Source organism: Pogona vitticeps, chromosome 4 (assembly GCF_051106095.1).
Source record: "Pogona vitticeps strain Pit_001003342236 chromosome 4, PviZW2.1, whole genome shotgun sequence".
In the NCBI taxonomy this organism is placed as follows: domain Eukaryota; kingdom Metazoa; phylum Chordata; class Lepidosauria; order Squamata; family Agamidae; genus Pogona; species Pogona vitticeps.
Genome location: NC_135786.1, coordinates 56,988,986 through 57,006,671, shown reverse-complemented (window position 1 = coordinate 57,006,671; position 17,686 = coordinate 56,988,986). Strand labels below are relative to the sequence as shown.

Below are 17,686 nucleotides of genomic sequence, written 5' to 3'. Positions count from 1 at the left end.
TTAATTTAAACATTTTAAAAATACTATAAACCTAATTTTTCATTAAAATGGAATTTCAGGTGCCTAGTGAGATATTTGTTTTTATCAATTCAACTTGGGGAGTGGAACTGGTAAAATCACTCCTTAAATACCTCAGTAACCTTGAAAGCCCTATGAGGGTCACTACAAGTCGATTCTGACTTGACATCACAGAACACACACACACACACACACACACACACACACAAGAGGAAGTACCACAAAACCTTATTCCAATGAACACAGGAATGTTTTAGTATAAGCAGAATGTCAGAATCACTTCTTGCCTGAGATTCCTTTTCATAACTCACCTTAGCCTTGAAAGCTATAAGTTTAACGATCATCTCCACAGTGAACAGGATGGTGAAAACCACATTGAGGACATCTGAGACCTGATTCATCGTCTCTGATTGATTATAATGCTGTGGAGATTATTGAAAAATAGGTGTTTGACAGAGCATTGGCTTCCCTTAATCCACAGTAAGAGGAGAAATTACTCCCTCTATAGATCAAGATTGGGGTAGCAGAGCAAGATACAGAACCTAGGTTTGTGGGAAATGAGTGTGCTGAGTTACATCCAAAATTGATCATTTTGCTTTGTCCTTACCCAACAGTCCCCTCCCTCAGTAGCAATGTCTTCCATTGCTTATTTGCATTTCTATACTTGGGAACTCTGGAACAGCAGCTGTCAGACTAGGTCACTTATACAAAGTATTACATAACATACACCTCTTGTGTGAAAGACATGCCCATACTATTCTTCTTCCACAGACAGGCTTGCCTGGTGAATCCCACCACCACTACCATTTCACAGCTGGACAGGAGTTATACTCATCCATACCTGCATGCCCAAGCAGACGGTATTCAGCATAATCAGGAAGAACATGAGGTACTCAAAGTAAGAGGAGGTCACCAGATACCATATCTGGTACTGGTAAGGGTTTTTAGGAATGTAGCATCTCAGAGGCCGTGCTTTCAGTGCATACTGGACACACTGGCGCTGGAATGAAGGGAAAGAACAGGTATGACAGGGAAGAAAGAAGGCAAGCAATAATATTCATACTCAAGATATACCAAATGCAGCAATGATACTTAGTCTCCCTCAATGGGACATTACTTTTTATTGATTTCTTGGCAAATGTTTCATATAGCCTCTTCATAAACCTGCTTTCCACAAAACAGGACAAGAGGTTTGTTGGGAATCACTGACTACTATTTATCGTTCAACAGAGTTCTCCTTGTAGCAGCAAGTTGGAACAAATGAAGGGCAATAAGCATCAACAGAAGCATGCATAGAGCTGTTGACACTCTGTCTGAAGAAAAGATGAGCTAATTTGTACATGCTGAATTATACTTGGTTTCTCTGATTAAGACTCCCCAAACAAATACACAACTTTGCAAAGTCAGTGTGGAGTCCAAAAGATTTCCAGAGTGAGAGCTTTAACTACTCCTAACCCGTAGCTTCCAGACTTAAAATTCCAAAATAATCCTTTGTCGACTAGAACATTGACTTAGAAGATGTTTCTCCAGTTCATCTTGTACAACCCTCCCTATTCACCAAAGGCACTATACCTGGTTCTTGTCCAATTCACAGTCTTTGTACTCTGTCTCACCCTGCTCCTGGAAGGTAACGATAACAAAGCCTACAAAGATGTTCATCATGAAAAAGGCTATGAGGATGAGATAGATGATGAAGAAGATAGCAATGCCCATGCGATAGTTGTATATGGGGCCCATGTTCTCAGTGTGGGTATCAATTGCTCGATACAGCAGCCTGAAAGTGATAGCATAACATCGAGAATAATAAGCAAAGGGAAGAACGCTTGAGAAAAGAGGGCTGTGAAAGTACTTTAGGCACCACCACGTGCAGACATGGATGGGTTCTCAAGTCACCAGTGTCCATGCTTTCTATGTCAGGCTGCCCTTTCTCACAGGGTTTTCCAAATGTATAGCTGAATAAAGGCACAGCTGTAACTCATGTTCTTCACAAGTTCCAGGCATTATTTCTCCCTTCAAAACAGCACCTTCAAAACAGTATCTTTTTTGCAGCTTGTCATATCTCAGTATTTTGGTGCTGAAGAAAAGTAAACTTCATTTATCCCAACAACCTCAACTTGTTAGCAAATCCTATACTTACATGCATGTCATATGTAGCTTTTGTGTAGATTGCACAGAACATCATCAGTGATGTCTGGGTAAGTTTCCCTCTTCTGTTGTTTTGGATGTACTGGCTGGCTAATGTGTAAAGCAACTTTGGTATATCATCAACCAATCTCTCTAAACATTCAGAAAAGATTGTCTCGTATCTTTGCCTTATATTGGGTTCTGCACTCACTTAGGCCATCCCTCAAAGGTGGATACAGTGAAGAGAGACATCATGGCTGAGAAAACATTGTCAAAGTGGAACTCATTTTGGAGCCACATCCTCTGATTCAGTACAATCTGGGTTGGATCAGCATCAACATATGTAATGAAGTATCCCCTGGAATGAGAAACTCAGGTTATTTATGGTGAAGGAGATAGTGTCTTTCACAAATTTGTAATACAGTACAGTGCAACCCTATGTATATCTACATGGAAGTAAGATCCATAGGCACTTATTCCTAGGTAAGAATGTAGGATTGAGCCTTAATCATCTTAAATCAAAGATTTTGCCCCCATTCAGTTGCTTATTGTTGATTAACACAACATAGGTTTAGAGTTATCTTTGCGTATGATACTTTGCTGTTGGATATCATACAAGAAGCAGTAGAAATGTACATTTTGCTGTTCAAAATTAGAAAAATGATTAATGAAATGCTACTGAATTTTCCCTCATGGGCCTTTAGTGATAGCTTAGAGTAAAGGAGGACCTCTGAGCTATCCACTGCCTCCTTCAAAAGAGTTGTGGACCCAAGAATAACTGATTCACAGAACCTCCCATGCTTCAGGATTCAGCTTCAGTTAATTGGCTTCATTTGGTACATTAGTGCCTCCAGCTCCTGGTCCAGCACTGCATCGTCTCCTGATTCAATCGGAATGGAAAATTATTCAGTTTCTCTCCCATAGAGCTTCGTATACTGTTGTTGGCACATTAATGGGATAGCACTTCAAAACTCTAGATCAGTGGTTCTTAACCTTTGTTACTTGGATGCTTTTGAACTGCAACTCCCAGAAACCCCAGCCAGCACAGTTGGTGGTGAAGGCTTCTGGGAGTTGCAGTCCAAAACTCCTGAGTAACCCAAGGTTACTCTAGATGACAACTTCCAGCAGTTGCTCTAGATGACAACTTCCAGCAGCTGCATAGACAATACCCCACAATGGAGGACAGAATGAAACCTTCATGCCAAAGGTCCAGAAGTGATCTTTCTATGCTATTCTCTTGCAGAGACCCTGGACTGGAATCCACCATAACAGTGTGCTCCTCATTCACAGTCTGTGAGCATCTTCATAGGAATACTTTGCTCAAGACTATCAAAAGTGACTCAGAAATAGGAAAGAATACAAAAGGTAAAATCTATCCTCTGCCTCTGATATAGGCCATCAACCAGAGTGAACACAGTTGTTTCAGTATCTCATCCATAGCTGAAACCACATTAAAATTGGTTTAACTTACCCTATCAAGCTTTGTAATAAGAACTGTCAATGTTTTGGGCTGATTGTTTATTATTACTTATTGTTATTAAGGGATTCCCAGTGTAGTGTAGCGGACAGAGTGACAGACTAGGACTCTGGAGAGCAGGGTTTGAATCTCCATTTGGCCATGGAAACACATGGGAGAGGGGGTGGAACTGGTAAAACCATTTCTTAAATATCTCACTTACCGTGAAAACTCTATTAGGGTTACTAGAAGTTGGTTCTGATTTGACAGCCCTGTTCCCTGCCACACTTACTGTGATTAAAAATGGGCTTCGGTTTGTGTCTGAAGATTTTGAGGGAGACGTCTGGTTTTGCTTTGAGGTTTACTATATTTTAAAATCCAAACCTTGAGGCAAAACCAGAAGTGAACCACACTACCTCATCTTCCAGAATCATATATACAAATCAATTGGCCCTGGGTTTCAAAATACAAGGGTGGTTATGCACAGAGTCACCATTGTGAGTTTAGTGGGCAGTGTATGAAGTCTTCAACACTTGATTTTCCCCCCCACCAGCTACTGAAACTGACAAATGCTTGCTACTCTGCAGCATATGGAAGAAATTATGATTTTATGTTGTACATTCATGATTCTCACCCCACAAATAGCTGTAGCCAGTGAAAACCGATAATGTGAAGGCATGGAGTTTGGTATCAACATGAGACAGCACATTATGGCCTCATATGTAACATATGTTCTACTACTGTGGTTCCAAAACTTGGAGTCATAAATATTTTTGATCACTGGCTGTGGCTAGGGCTTCTGGAAGTTACAGTCTAGGAAAATGTGGATTCGAGGTTTGGGAATCCTTTTTCTAGTAGAAGTGATACAAAAGATGGGGAAAGCTAAATATGTGGTGTCCATTTTCAACTATGCATGAAATCATATATAAAGGAATCAAATATTTAGGACAGTATCTGATTTGGCTCTTGTTTTTCTACCATAAACTATGCTGTTCTGAGTAAGAATACAATCATATGTAACCAAAGAATGGCCTACCAGCATTCAGATTCAGTTATCTTGGTCGTATCCGTACAGTAGAAAAACTTGCCCTATATTTAAAAAGAAATAAAAATATTTATTTATTTTATTGTTTAGGATGGGGCTGTTTTGTTTTGCTGCTTATTTACAGTTCCAACAAATCTGACAGGCCTGAGAAACAAATGTCTCCATCTACACAAAGACCAAGTTACAGATCCCCACTGTTGGAGGCAAAGAATAGGATCTTTGCTTTTGCTGCTGAAATGCAGAAAGAGTACTGGGGAGAGCTAAGATCTTGTCATTTTTATTTACACATTGGCTGGAGAAGCTTTCTCATTACAATGGCTTTATTGTGTCAACTCCCTGAATATATGCATTTGCAGACCTTTAATCAACTGTCCTTGAGTTTCCTCAAGTCAATTCTTCTCATATATATGAGCCTCCAGTTTTTCAGGGAGCATACCTGCCTGCCTGCCTGTGTGGAGATCTCCCTCACTGCAACTGTGAATTATAACCATATATATTAGGATTTAATGATTATATAAAGATAGCCATCTCCCAGAATCTATCCTTTCCTACAAAGTTGGAAGTCTTAAAGAGAAAGGCTTTTGTCTGGTTCCTGGCAGAATCTACTCTTCAATCTCTTTAAGATGTTGTGCAAAACATTCTGGTGGAGGGGAAACCCTTGGAGGAGAGTATAGTATCCTAATGCTGCAATTAGGCTCTTGAGCCTCTAGTCTTTGGGGTTTGGCAGTCTCCAGTCTTTGAGTTTCTCTCTCTGCCCTGATTCCATTCTACCCATTGGCTCTGTGTCTAGGTCGTGACATGCACATCAATGGAGTCATTACCTTGCACATGTCAAGTTCTGTGGCATTAGACATGTTGTACACTGGTTGAAATCCTATTTGCAGATCAGTCATCTGAGCAAATAACCATTGCCATCTTGTGTAGAACAAGACAGAATAAAGGTTCATTCTAAATAAGATTTTTACCTTGAAGAGCTGAACACCAATGCAGGCAAACATGAACTGCAGCAAGAAAGTGACAAGTACAATATTGCCAATGGTCTTGATAGCCACAAATACACACTGGACTACATGCTAGAAAGAAAGGGGGAGGAAGAGAGAAGTTTGATTATATCTGTCTGCTATCCCCAAGTCCATTAATCAGCAAAATATAGGAATTTCATTAATACAATCTTAGGTCTGTTTCTAGCTCAGAGATGAGAAGGCATCACCATTTCCTTGCCTTGCCTTACTCTAGGGTTACCCAGTGGAGGGTAACATTCCCATAACTGCACTCACCTTTAGTCCCTTTGCTCTGTTAATGGCTCTCAGTGGCCGCAGTACTCTGAGAACCCTTAGGATTTTCACCACTGAGATGGCACTGGACCTGTTGCATAAAACAAAGTTACTTCAGTGTCACAAACCTTTCTGCTTATGATACACAGTTTTAGTCCTGCCCATAAAGGCACAATCTTTAGATTATTTTAAAGGTGGATGGGAGCTCTCAATACACTGAAAGGAGGAGGATGCAAATCTGGTGATTCTTCAGGACTGTCTAATTATCTGGGCTGCTTGAGAGAACAATTCAGAAAAGCACAGATACTTTCACTGGCCTGACTCTTCAAGTTGTGACTGAACACGGTAAGTCAACCAGTTCTGCAGCTCAGTAAGGATGATTTATTTCAGAGCGCGGAATTTGCATCAAATACATGTTTATAGATGTAGTAAGACAAAGTGGGATTAGACAAAGTGCCTAATCCAAACGCCACTCTTTGTGTTTTTAACCTAAATTAGGACATTTCAGATGGAGGTCTTCTAGCTAGTCAGAAGATATTGTGCAGGAATTTTATCTTTTTCTCTTTAGTTTTGCCTCCAACATATATTCATCAAGTAGGGCAAGGATGATACAGTATTTATTTGGCTCTCAGTATTTTGACTGAGGACAATATTGGCTGTGAATATTACTTGCTGCTTCAGGAGCTTCAGCCCTCCACACCCTTTATTATAGGTCCCAGTCTTCAAAGCTCAAGGTGATCTTAACTTCTGTGTGTAATAACCTCTCACAATATTTTAATAAATAAATAGTCTTCTTAATATTTCAAAGTAATCCTTACTGTGTAAGAAAACAGACACGCATCTTATTTGACAATGTTCTACAGTCCCTCAGTTACTCCTGGGAAGAGACCCCTCTTGCTTCCCTCAGAGATAATAGTACTATAGTCTGATTTGTGCTCCACTAGAAATCCAGGAAGGACAACCTGCTGGAATCCATGTCCTTCTGTTGCATGCTTACTCAAGTCCCATGGAGATGAGGGATACAGCAACCACAAGCAAGTCCAGGATGTTGAAATAGTTGCGGCAGAAGGACCCCTTGTGAAGGAAAGCACCATAAGCAGTCATCTGTGGGGAGCAAGAACATTTGATCAGGCAATGATGGATCCAGTTCCATGTTTCTTGGTTTCAAAAAGAGTGCATCTCCAGAGGGCAAGTTCAGAAGGCCACTTGGACATACTAGAAATGCTGGCTGTGGGGCACAGGAGAGATAATTTTCTGACTAGCTCACCATAAGTACAGATTATCAGTAACCCTGGCCTAAATCCAACTGACAGTTCCAAATGGGGTAGACCAGTTAAATCAATTGTTGAATGCTGAGTCAGCAAATATTTAATTTCCATTAATTCAATGGGTCTGCCCTAGTTGGGACTACCAGTTGGATTCAGATCCCTGAATTTGTGGATTACTGGCTATTTGCATCAAAACTATTAAAATGTCTGATTCAACACAAACACAAAAAGAGAGTATTAGCACAGTAACTCCCATCTGATATTCCAAAATATTTATGTGAGTTGTTTCAGTGTCTCTATCTGTGAGCCTTTCTACTTGATACTCTTCACTTATTACTGCAAGATTGTATTTTTCTATATTTACTGCTGGATCACTTTCTATGTTCTTCTGTCTTTGACTCAATGAAGGATACAATGACCTTTAATTTGCAAAACGTAAGCTGGGCTGTTAATGGCAGAACCTTTTGAATGTCATTGTTTCATCAGGTCACCACAGATCAGAAGCAACTTAGTAATACATAGCAAAAAATTTACAATAATTTATTCCAGTATGTCCTTGTATCTCATTGTGTACTTTTATATCAGAAAGCAACATGAAATGAACAACTTTTTAAACTGAACTTGCTTACTTATTTGCTTACGTGCAATATTGGGGGAAAATATTCTCAAGACAGCTTACAAAACAAGTTAGGAATTCAATATTGTAGTATTATGTTGATGGATGAGTTTCAGTTTCTGTAGCCTGATGATGCTGACAAAACCCTTGGAGAGGTAAAGACTACCACATGCTCTTCCTGGCTTATAAAAGCTGCCAGAAAGGGACTGGTCAAGTGGTAGGAGGAGGAGTGAATGCCTCCCTGCAGCCAGGTAGGATACCAGCATGCTTAAAGGAGGCAATAGTAAGACCATTGTTGAAAAAGCCCTCCTTAGATTCTTCAGTACTGAATAATACCAAACAGTCTATAATATTCCATTCTTAGGCAAAGTATTGGAGCGGGTCATGGCTTCTCAGATCCAGGAGTTCCTGGATAAGACTAGATCCATTTCAGTCTGGCTTCGTGCCTGACAATGGAATGAAGACTACTCTGAATGCCTTGGTGGATGACCTCCACCAGTAATTGGACAAAGGAAGTGCGTCTCTGTTGGTTCTACTGGACCTCTCAGCAGCTTTTAGTCATGGTGTCCTGGTCCGTTTCTCTGGGATGGGACTTGGAGGCACTGTTTTACAGTGGTTCGGGTCCTTGTTGAACTCAGAAAGTGGTGCTAGGGCACTCCTGTTCGACACCCTGGTCACTGGCCTGTAGGGTCTCTCAAGGTTCTGTTTTGTCTCCTATGTTATTTAACATCTACATGAAACTACTGGGAGAGACTGTCCACAGAATTGAGGTTCAATCTCACCAGTGTATGGATGACACCCAACTCTATCTCTCCTTGCCATCTAAATCTGAGGAAGCTGTTTTGGCTCTGGATCAATGCCTTGTGTCAGTAATGGACTGAATGAGGGTGAATAAACTGAAACTTAACCCAGACAAGTCAGAGATGCTCCTGGTCATTCAAAAGACAGAGCAAGGAACAGAGATGCAACCTGTGCTAGATGGGATTACACTTCCTCTGTCAACCCAGGTGTGCAGCCTGTGGGTACTCCTGGATACGTGTCTGAATCTGAATGTCCAGATTACAACTGTGGCCAGAAGTGCACTTGCACAATTAAAACTAGTGTGTCAACTGCACCGATTCTTGGAGAGATCTGATATGGCCACGGTGACACATGCCTTAGTTACATCCTGGCTGGATTACCATAACACTTTGTAAGGCTGCCTGTGGAAAGTGTCAGGAAACATCAAATGCCAGATTGCTAATTGGGGCTGGACACAGAGATCACACAGTTTCTCTGTTACAGCAGCTTCACTGGCTGCCAATCCATCCCTGGGCAGAATTCAAAGTCGTGGTTCTAACCTATAAAGTCCAAAACAGCTTAGGCTTAAGCTATCTCAAGGACCACATCTCCCTTTATGAGCCTGCTCGAGTGTCATCAGGAGAGACTTTCCTCTTGGCTTCGCCACCTTCATAGGTGTGTCTGGTGGGGACATCGGAGAGAGCCTTCTCTTTTGCTGCCCTCAGACTCTAGAACTCCCTCCCTAGGAAGCTAGACTGGCCTCTTTTAATTTTTGCAAGCCATCTTGGGTCCTTTTAAAGGAAAAAGGTGAGTTTAAAACATTTTAAATAAGTAAAAAAAATAAATACTAGATGTTATGAATTCCCATGTTTAATAAGTAAGTTACTAATTGTTACTTATTGTGCATCAATGTTAAAAGACCAAGGTAAAAAGTTTGTAAATTATGAAAATCTCCTTCATTCTCACTGAAATGTCTACACAGGAATGTCTGGTTCAATGCTTTTAAAACACAAAACTTCATCAACCAAAGGTTTTCTGAAGAAGATGTGGCAGAAAACCCCTGTTGCAACGTCACCCATTGGGATTCTTACTTGGGAAGTACAGTCCACTTTCATCTTTTTGTTACAAAGGGTTTGTCTTCAAATTCCCAGAAGATATGAGAACTCAGTGCACTAAATTCCTGAAACTAGTCCTGAAGAAGATATTTAAATGAGCACATTTAGTCTTGTACAAGAGACACTCTGGGAGAATGTGTGTTACTTACCTTTAAAACGATTTCCACTGTGAACACAGTAGTGAAGCCAGTGTCAAAATGACCTAAAATCTGGAGACAATCCCCACAAAGAAACAGAAAATTATTTTTGTTGAGAAAAGTTAACTGCAACTCTCACAAGCATTTCTGATGGAGCAAGAAGCACAGGAGAAACACAATTATCTGGATCTTGATTAATTTTAAATCTTAATTAATCACATTCATGATATAGTCTTCATGGAACCTCAACAAAGTCAAGATAAACATATAATAGAAATATTCTAATTTCTAAAACCAACTCTCTCTGAGCAAAACAAACAATGATATGAAAGTCAGAATCCAGCTGGATAAACAGAATATAAGAGTAATTTTGCAAGTGTCCTCACCCCCACCCCAGTGAGTTCTCTTTCATGTGACCAGTTATACACTGGATAAACAAAGAGTGTAAGAATAGTCTTGCAAGGGCCTTCCTGCTTGAAATCAGGTGTGTATCCAGTAACACAATGGATTGCATGGAAGACAGCCCACTACAGAGAAAAGCTGCTGTGTGATGTTATCATGCACACAGTTTTAATGTACTTAATAGGATTCTAGCCTGAGATACAGAATATTGTATTATAAAGGAATTATGAGATTGAGAGTATGCAAAATTTTCTGCCTACAAATTAATTTTATAATTACATTTAACCATATATTTATTATCACATTTGTACAAGTAGCTTCAAACACTGTTCTCGGTGCCTTCTTCTCAAGAAGGAGGAGATCTAGTAATGCCTGGGCAGGGCTTTTTAGGTGGTGGTGCCACTAATGCTGTGGAATGGCTCCTAGATAAACTTGCTTCTAAAGTAGTAGCTGTGTTGATCTGTTTCATATGCTGACAAAATTAAAGTAAAGGGACAAAAAAGAGGACAGAAGCAAAGTACCAAACTTTGTGGGAACTTAGAAACTTAAAGGCTTTTTCTGCTAAAGAAGCCTTGTGAAAACTGTTTTAGTTAATTTTTAGACATTTCCTATAGCCTTTTTATTTATTCAAATATTTTAAATCAGTTTATTTATAGCAGTGAATGCATTTAACCTTCTCCTGCTTTTATGATTATCTTTACTTCTAGGTTTTCTTTTTGCACACTTTGCAGAAATATAATCAATACATTTTATAATTAAATTTATTCTAAAAACAAACTATGCTTATAAAATTAACAGGAGACATGTACTATTTTAAAAATGAATATACAGGAGACTTTCTCTTCTTGCATATGTTTGAGATTAATCTAGTATAAGAAGCAGCAATATAAGAAGCAACAGTAGTTTCCTGATAGTTCAGGGATGGTCCACACATGCAAGCCAGTTACTTGTTTTCATCTTTTGTCCATTTTTTCATTCCTTTTGGCATGTTATCCCAATTTATATCAAGCAGTTTTCACCAAGAAACAGGCAGACATAATCAATGAAGACTTTCTATGTCCATGGGTCAGTTATTAAGGGTCATCTTCCATTACCTTGTCAGTAACACAACCATTGCTATCTAGTCACCTTGTTCCTGAAGGATTCTGCCCGTATTGGATCTTCAGCTGCGAGTGAGATACTGCTGAGCAGGATGAAGAGAAGGATGAAGTTGGTGAACCAAGTGGCATTGACAATTCGGTGGCATAGTACACGGATCCTGAACGGAGGGAGACAAAGAGAGCCAATTTTATTGTCACATCTGAGGACATTCATAGTCACAGCACTAGTTAATCTCTGCAACTATTCAAGGAAGGAATTAAGACCAAGAGATAGGTCTGATGGTGACACTGCTGACTGAGGTCAAATAGATTTGGAAAGATAAGCACCTGTGTCCAACCACTCCCTGTTGGGTGTCTTTTGTGTGCTTAGAGTCCCTTCAGAAATGGACTTTGCGTCTACCATCTGGCCAGATGAGAAGTAGGGGAACAGGACCTACTTGTTGGTTGGGCTGAAGATGAAGAATGCGCTAGATTCAGGCATGGGCACAGCCTTCTCCTTCAATTGCAGCTCTGCCAGGGGGCGTGGTCTAGGACTCAGTGGGATTTCAGGCTCATCCTCCTCATCGTCACCTGCAGGATATATTGTTAGCAAATGAAAATCATCATTCTCGAAATAATTGAGTCTGATTGACAAAACTCAGTTCCAGAATACTACAGAGCTAATGTGTCCAGAAGAAAGGTAGCCACCATTAGCTAGTGATATGGTATTCAGTACATCAAAAACCATATATGTTCTCACATTCGCCTCAGTTTCCAGAAAGACCTATGAACATATACTGTCATGGCACCTTGTATGTTTGAGTAATAATTAAAAAAACCAGCCTTTTTTTCTTCATTTGTTGTTTGTTCTGGACTATGTCATTTATCTATATTGTACCAGTAACAGGAAGCAATGCCTTTAGCATCAGCCTATTTTTTAAATCCTATATAGAGATATACATTCTGTATATTTAATAATTTTGTTTCCAAATTTAAGCTAATCAGTGTCAAACATGATTCATCATTGAATGCATGTAGGCATTCAATGTGTCCAGATTTTGTTATTTAACTAGTCACCCAGGACTGGTGGGGGACACAAAGTTTCAGAGACAGATTTTAATTCTGCATCATCATGCCCCAAATGAAAATCTGATGACAAAAGTTGGAGCAGCAAACTAAACAAAAATGCCCTTACCTGGGAAGTCAGCAGAGGGATAAGGATCCTTGATTTCATTGACATTTGATTCAAATTCATCCACTTTCAACTGGAGAGATGAAAAAATTATGATGGAAAAAGTCAGAGTTATGTCTCTGCCCTCCAGAACCAACATGACTATTGAAAAGAATTATGAATCAGAAAAGAAAAGGAGAGGGTCATTGAGTATAAAATAAAAAAGAATGGCACAAGGGACTATTTTACACACAGCATATTTGTAATGTAAAAAGCACCTATGCATGTGTGAAACCAACAGGCAGGTAGGCAGGAGTTAGTGAGGAGGAGGGCTCATATTGTCTAAGTGCAGGGGCTTAGGTTTATAACTTTAGAATTCTCAGTGAGTCCATGAGCTACCCCATGGGAAATCTAACAACACTGTATGATGATTTCTTTATCTGCAGCATGCCTCTCCCATTGCATCCTGAAATGACATGGAGACAACAAACAGAATCAGACTGGCTTCCACTTTCCTTCCCTCTGCCTACTTTTAACCTCTCACCTGATGAAAAGATAATATTCTCAAAAACTTGCACACTTTTGTGTGTCTCTGTACCCTTTTTTTGGTACCTTTCTGGTTGGCCTATAAAAGTGCCACCTGAATGTGGAGTTTGGAATTTATTTTCTGCCAGCATGGTTATTCCTGCTTCTATCTCCAACATAATGCTTGGTACATGTGACAGTGTTATAGGCCTGTATTCTGTTGCATGCCACTCTTTTAGGAAGCCATGGCCTTTGCAAAAAAATAAACATGTTATCATCACATATGTTTCTGAATCTGTATCTCCTAGATGCTGGTTTTAGACTGCATCTGTATAAACTGCAATGTTATAATGAATGCTGAGTCTAATGTAACATGAGCTGCCTTGGGAGGGTCAACCCTAAGTAGCAGCAGATGTAAATGATGGAATCAACATGCAAGCGAATAAAGAAATAAGTTTTCATGAAGAAACTGTGCAATGTATGAAATAATAATTAAATGGCTTTGTCAAGTAGAGAACTGTAGGTTGCAAAAAGCATATGTACGGATTCCTAAGGGGCCTCAAAGAGTTTCCAGTCAACATGTTTGTATCTCCTATAAGATCCTAAGCATCTTCTCCCACAAGGAAGGCCTTGATCACATCTGTCACAACATGGGCGACATACATTTCTCCTGTCCAGTTAATATGTCTCATATGCTGTTTTACTGCTGACTGAGAGGCGGAATTGAGATTTGTAGAGCACACTACCTAGAACCCTCAGTGTAGGTAAACACAGAACAAAGAAAGGCTAATGATGTGGGTGATCACAGACAATTAGGAAAGCAATTAGCCTTTAGAGAAGTTGCAAAGAAGTGTTGACAACAGATGTCCAAGCCAGCAGAGTCTAAAGGCAATGCCTTGAGAACTCTTTTTAGTAACTTAGCAAGGGTTACATTGTATGTTGTGAGAATTCAGATAGGATACTGGTTACCTAATCGCCACTAGGACTGGCTGGAAAAAGTCTTTGAACCTATGCCCTAACTCTAAGGGAAAAGGCAGAATGAGTAAGTTACCCCGCCCGCTGGCAATTGCTGCTTCTCTGCCAGGAGATTTTGCTCTCACTGAAAACAGATAACAGCTAATGACCTTGGGCAGAAGCTTCCCACACCTCAGAGCATGGAGAACTGAGATGCATGTAATGATATTGCTTATTTGTACAGAACACTTGCACAAGAGGCAGTGTGGTACAGTAGATAGAGTATAGGACATTTTCAGGGTGTGGTAGGCCATTACCGGCTCAACCCCTTTTAATTTGCATGTCTGAGCAGTGACTTGAATCCAAGCCTCTTGAGACCCTTCTCAAGAGGCTTGGATTCAAGTCACTGCTCAGACATGCAAATTAAAAGGGGTTGAGCCGGTAATGGCCTACCACACCCTGAAAATCTCAAATACATTGAAATCTCTGTTAGGGTTGCCACAAGTTGGAGGTAACTTGGTGGCATGAAACTATAACACAGAATGCTCATTTTTACTATTTTAATAGTACACGTTAAGCCATTTTGTGCAAGCCTTTACCTTGAAAAATTGGGAATTAACAAGCAAATAAATATATAAATGAAACATGGGAGCAGTAGCTGCTTGGCTGACCTTGGCTGTGGTGGGCATTCCTTCTCCCTTGGCTTTCTGTTCAAGCTTCTTCGCCAACAACTGTTTTTCCTCTTCAGATTTCTCAGGATAACCTCTAGAGAGACAAGAACCAAGAAAGTAATAGGAGAAGGAAACCAAGAGAGAGGGAGGTATGTTAAAGGAAAAAGCTTACAGTCGGGCAAGGAACTTTTTCAGTTCTCATAAAGGCCCCGAATTCCTGTGGGGGCTGGTATATGATGATCCACAGAGGCAGAACTAACCTGGCCAGCTTCTTTCTTTTCTTTTCCTCAGCTTTGGCTTTCTGGGCAGAAGTCAATGTTTCAGCTTCAGCAAGATTATCAACAGCAATAGCTAAGAATACATTGAGCAGGATATCTGTGGTGTGGAGAAATGAGCTAAGGAATTTTGTAGTATGAGTTTGAGTAATATGGGACAGACAAATCAAAAGCTCTCGCCCTCTTTGATGGTTTCATCCTGATAATGAGGTACACCCTAATTTCAGCTTCTCTTACCACATGATCTATCATATAAGTACAACATCAGAAGTGCATAAAATACACAGAATAGCAGGAATCTGGAAAAAATGGGAGATCTTTTCCTCATGCCAGAAAACCTGATGTGTAGATTGCATAACTGGTACTGATCCTCACATTCACAAACACAAATTGACACCTTTCTGCAGCTTGGAGATTTGCTGTGATAAAGACATGATTGTTTAGTGAGAAAAGCATTGGATGCTTATCTGATGCTCAATTTTTAAAATGTTTTAAAAATCTTAATATATATTTAATTGTTTTTAAATATGATATTTATACAGTATAGCATTTTTAAATACGTTTTTTTATCTTTCATAGGTCACCTTGGGTCCCCATTAGAAAGAAAGGCAGCATATAAATAATATAATATAATATAATATAATATAATATAATATAATATAATATAATATAATATAATATAATATAATATAATATAATATAATATAAATAGATTCAGAATAAATGGCAAGTCTGTTCAGTATCCCAGATCAAGCCAATGACATCTTTTGTAAACGGATTATCACAGGGGAAAGGAAGGGTATGAAAGCAGCTATAACCCAGCTGCACAATTCATTTGACCTGTTATAGCCTGGTAGTAGGTATTACATATCATTTGGAGTAAAACTTTCTTGTAATTTTCTGCCATTATGACACCGTCTTGGCACAACGATGCAGACCTTATAGTACCATGAAGCCAATAAATTCAGCCCTGTCTGTCTGTTTGTATACTTTGATCTTTTTTCCCCCTTTGGTTCAAATTACTATTTACACCATCCTGATTTATTGCTTATTTCCTTTTCCATGGCTCTGAATGATATCAGAGACACATCCCAAATTTCTGTGACTCTTGTGTGTGTATGAGGGGATGGGAGGAACAAAATTCAGTCTGTCACTTTCTCAGGAAACTGTTTCATCTCTGAAGACAGCCTAAATAGAATGGAATGAGGACTTCGGTGGGTATTATTCTAGTCCCTATGAGAGCACTCCTAATTCGGACAAGGGTAAAAGCTGTTTCTGAAAAAGTTGCTGCTGTAACCCTTTAGGTATCCTGTTAAAGATGGCTAGGTTGGCCCCTTCTCTGTTTTTCTTTTACCAGTAGGCAAACCTGTTGTTTTTTTTAAGATAGGTGTTTGACATTTAAGGCGGGTTGCTCTTGAACAAGGGATGTGGTGGTGGTGCGGATTAAATGACAGAAGCCTCTGTGCTGCAAGGTTGGAAAACCATCAGTCGTAAGATCAAATCCACACGATGGAATGAGTTCCCATCGCTTGTCTCAGCTCCTGCCAACCTAGCCATTCAAAAGCATGTAAAATGCAAGTAGACAAATAGCTACCACCTTGGTGGGAAGGTAATGGCATTCCATGTCTAGTCATGCTGGCCATGTGACCATGGAAACTGTCTACGGACAAACGCTGGCTCTATGGCTTGGAGACGGGGATAAGCACCACCCCGTAGAGTTGGACATGACTGGACTAAATGTCAAGGGGAACCTTTACCTTACCTTGAACAGGGTTTAACTGGTAGAGTACTTCCCTCAACCAACTGAACTGCACTTCAACTACCTTATGTTTCTGTTGTAACTATTTTATTTGCATTTTGTTACTGCTGGCTTCTGTACATAACTTTTTTGTAAAAAAGCAAAACATAAATTTAAATAATAAGCACACACAAAGAAGAAGAAAATAGAGTACAACACTCTTCCAGGAACATCTGACTATTGCTCTCCTACTCCCAGCACCAGGCAGTCTACACTTTGAGGCATGAAATTTCACCCTCACCCCCCCCCAACTCATTAAGGCAATCAAAATACAAATCAGGGAAGGACATTGGAACTTCCCACACAATTTTTAGTGCTGGTGCTTTTGGAATGCAAAAAAGAAAAAAACTAACAAAAACAACAACAAACAAACAAACAAATATGGGTGCTAGTGGAAACCAAGAGAAGGCATAATTTGGATTTTGGATTCCACATATCAAATTGCAAAGTCCCAGGTACAAACTACTCTCTAGAAGGTAATGCAGCATCCATATAGATTCCCTCTGAGATGGTTATTACTTACATTGCAACTCATGGTACCTTGTAAAATGAACACAAATAGGGTTCAGTGAGGAAGAACTTCACAGGACTGTATTAACAGACGATTCCACCCAATGAAACATTGAACACCCATTAAAGAAAGGATACAGTTTCCACAGACAAAGAGAACAATGAAGTAAATGCAGACCAGCATACCAGGGTAGCTTGGCCCTCCATAAGACATAATCCCATTGTACATTACAGAAGTCCAGTCTTCACCGGTCAACACCTAAAAGCAGACAAGATACTTTGTAAACCCAACCACAACCGTTACATTAAGTTTTCATGCATGGAAGAGAACTCAGATGTCTCAGTCCTCTGCCTCAGATACCAAAATAAAACCCCATGTATTCATTAATTTCATAAATATCACAGCAGTGATGATTTCTAAGTATCTGTTGGTCATCTCCTAACCCATAAAATGTAGTCTAGAAGGCA

The 17,686-nt window shown here is 39.7% G+C and overlaps 1 protein-coding gene across 2 annotated transcripts in view; it reads right to left on the bottom strand.

Annotated features, from left to right (window-relative positions):
- Positions 1-17,686, bottom strand: part of CACNA1S (calcium voltage-gated channel subunit alpha1 S) — a 78,185-nt gene that overhangs the window by 34,535 nt on the left and 25,964 nt on the right. For both annotated transcript variants that reach the window (XM_072997463.2, XM_020805303.3), the window contains exons 13-27: positions 17,357-17,477; positions 14,896-15,010; positions 14,636-14,729; positions 12,510-12,579; positions 11,773-11,905; positions 11,364-11,493; positions 9,846-9,905; positions 6,915-7,021; positions 5,921-6,008; positions 5,609-5,716; positions 4,635-4,687; positions 2,354-2,500; positions 1,591-1,792; positions 860-1,018; positions 330-440 (exon numbers count right to left, since the gene is read on the bottom strand). In XM_072997463.2, the coding sequence (XP_072853564.2) occupies positions 330-440; positions 860-1,018; positions 1,591-1,792; positions 2,354-2,500; positions 4,635-4,687; positions 5,609-5,716; positions 5,921-6,008; positions 6,915-7,021; positions 9,846-9,905; positions 11,364-11,493; positions 11,773-11,905; positions 12,510-12,579; positions 14,636-14,729; positions 14,896-15,010; positions 17,357-17,477 (1,698 nt within the window). The remainder of the gene's footprint in view (positions 1-329; positions 441-859; positions 1,019-1,590; positions 1,793-2,353; positions 2,501-4,634; positions 4,688-5,608; positions 5,717-5,920; positions 6,009-6,914; positions 7,022-9,845; positions 9,906-11,363; positions 11,494-11,772; positions 11,906-12,509; positions 12,580-14,635; positions 14,730-14,895; positions 15,011-17,356; positions 17,478-17,686) is intronic.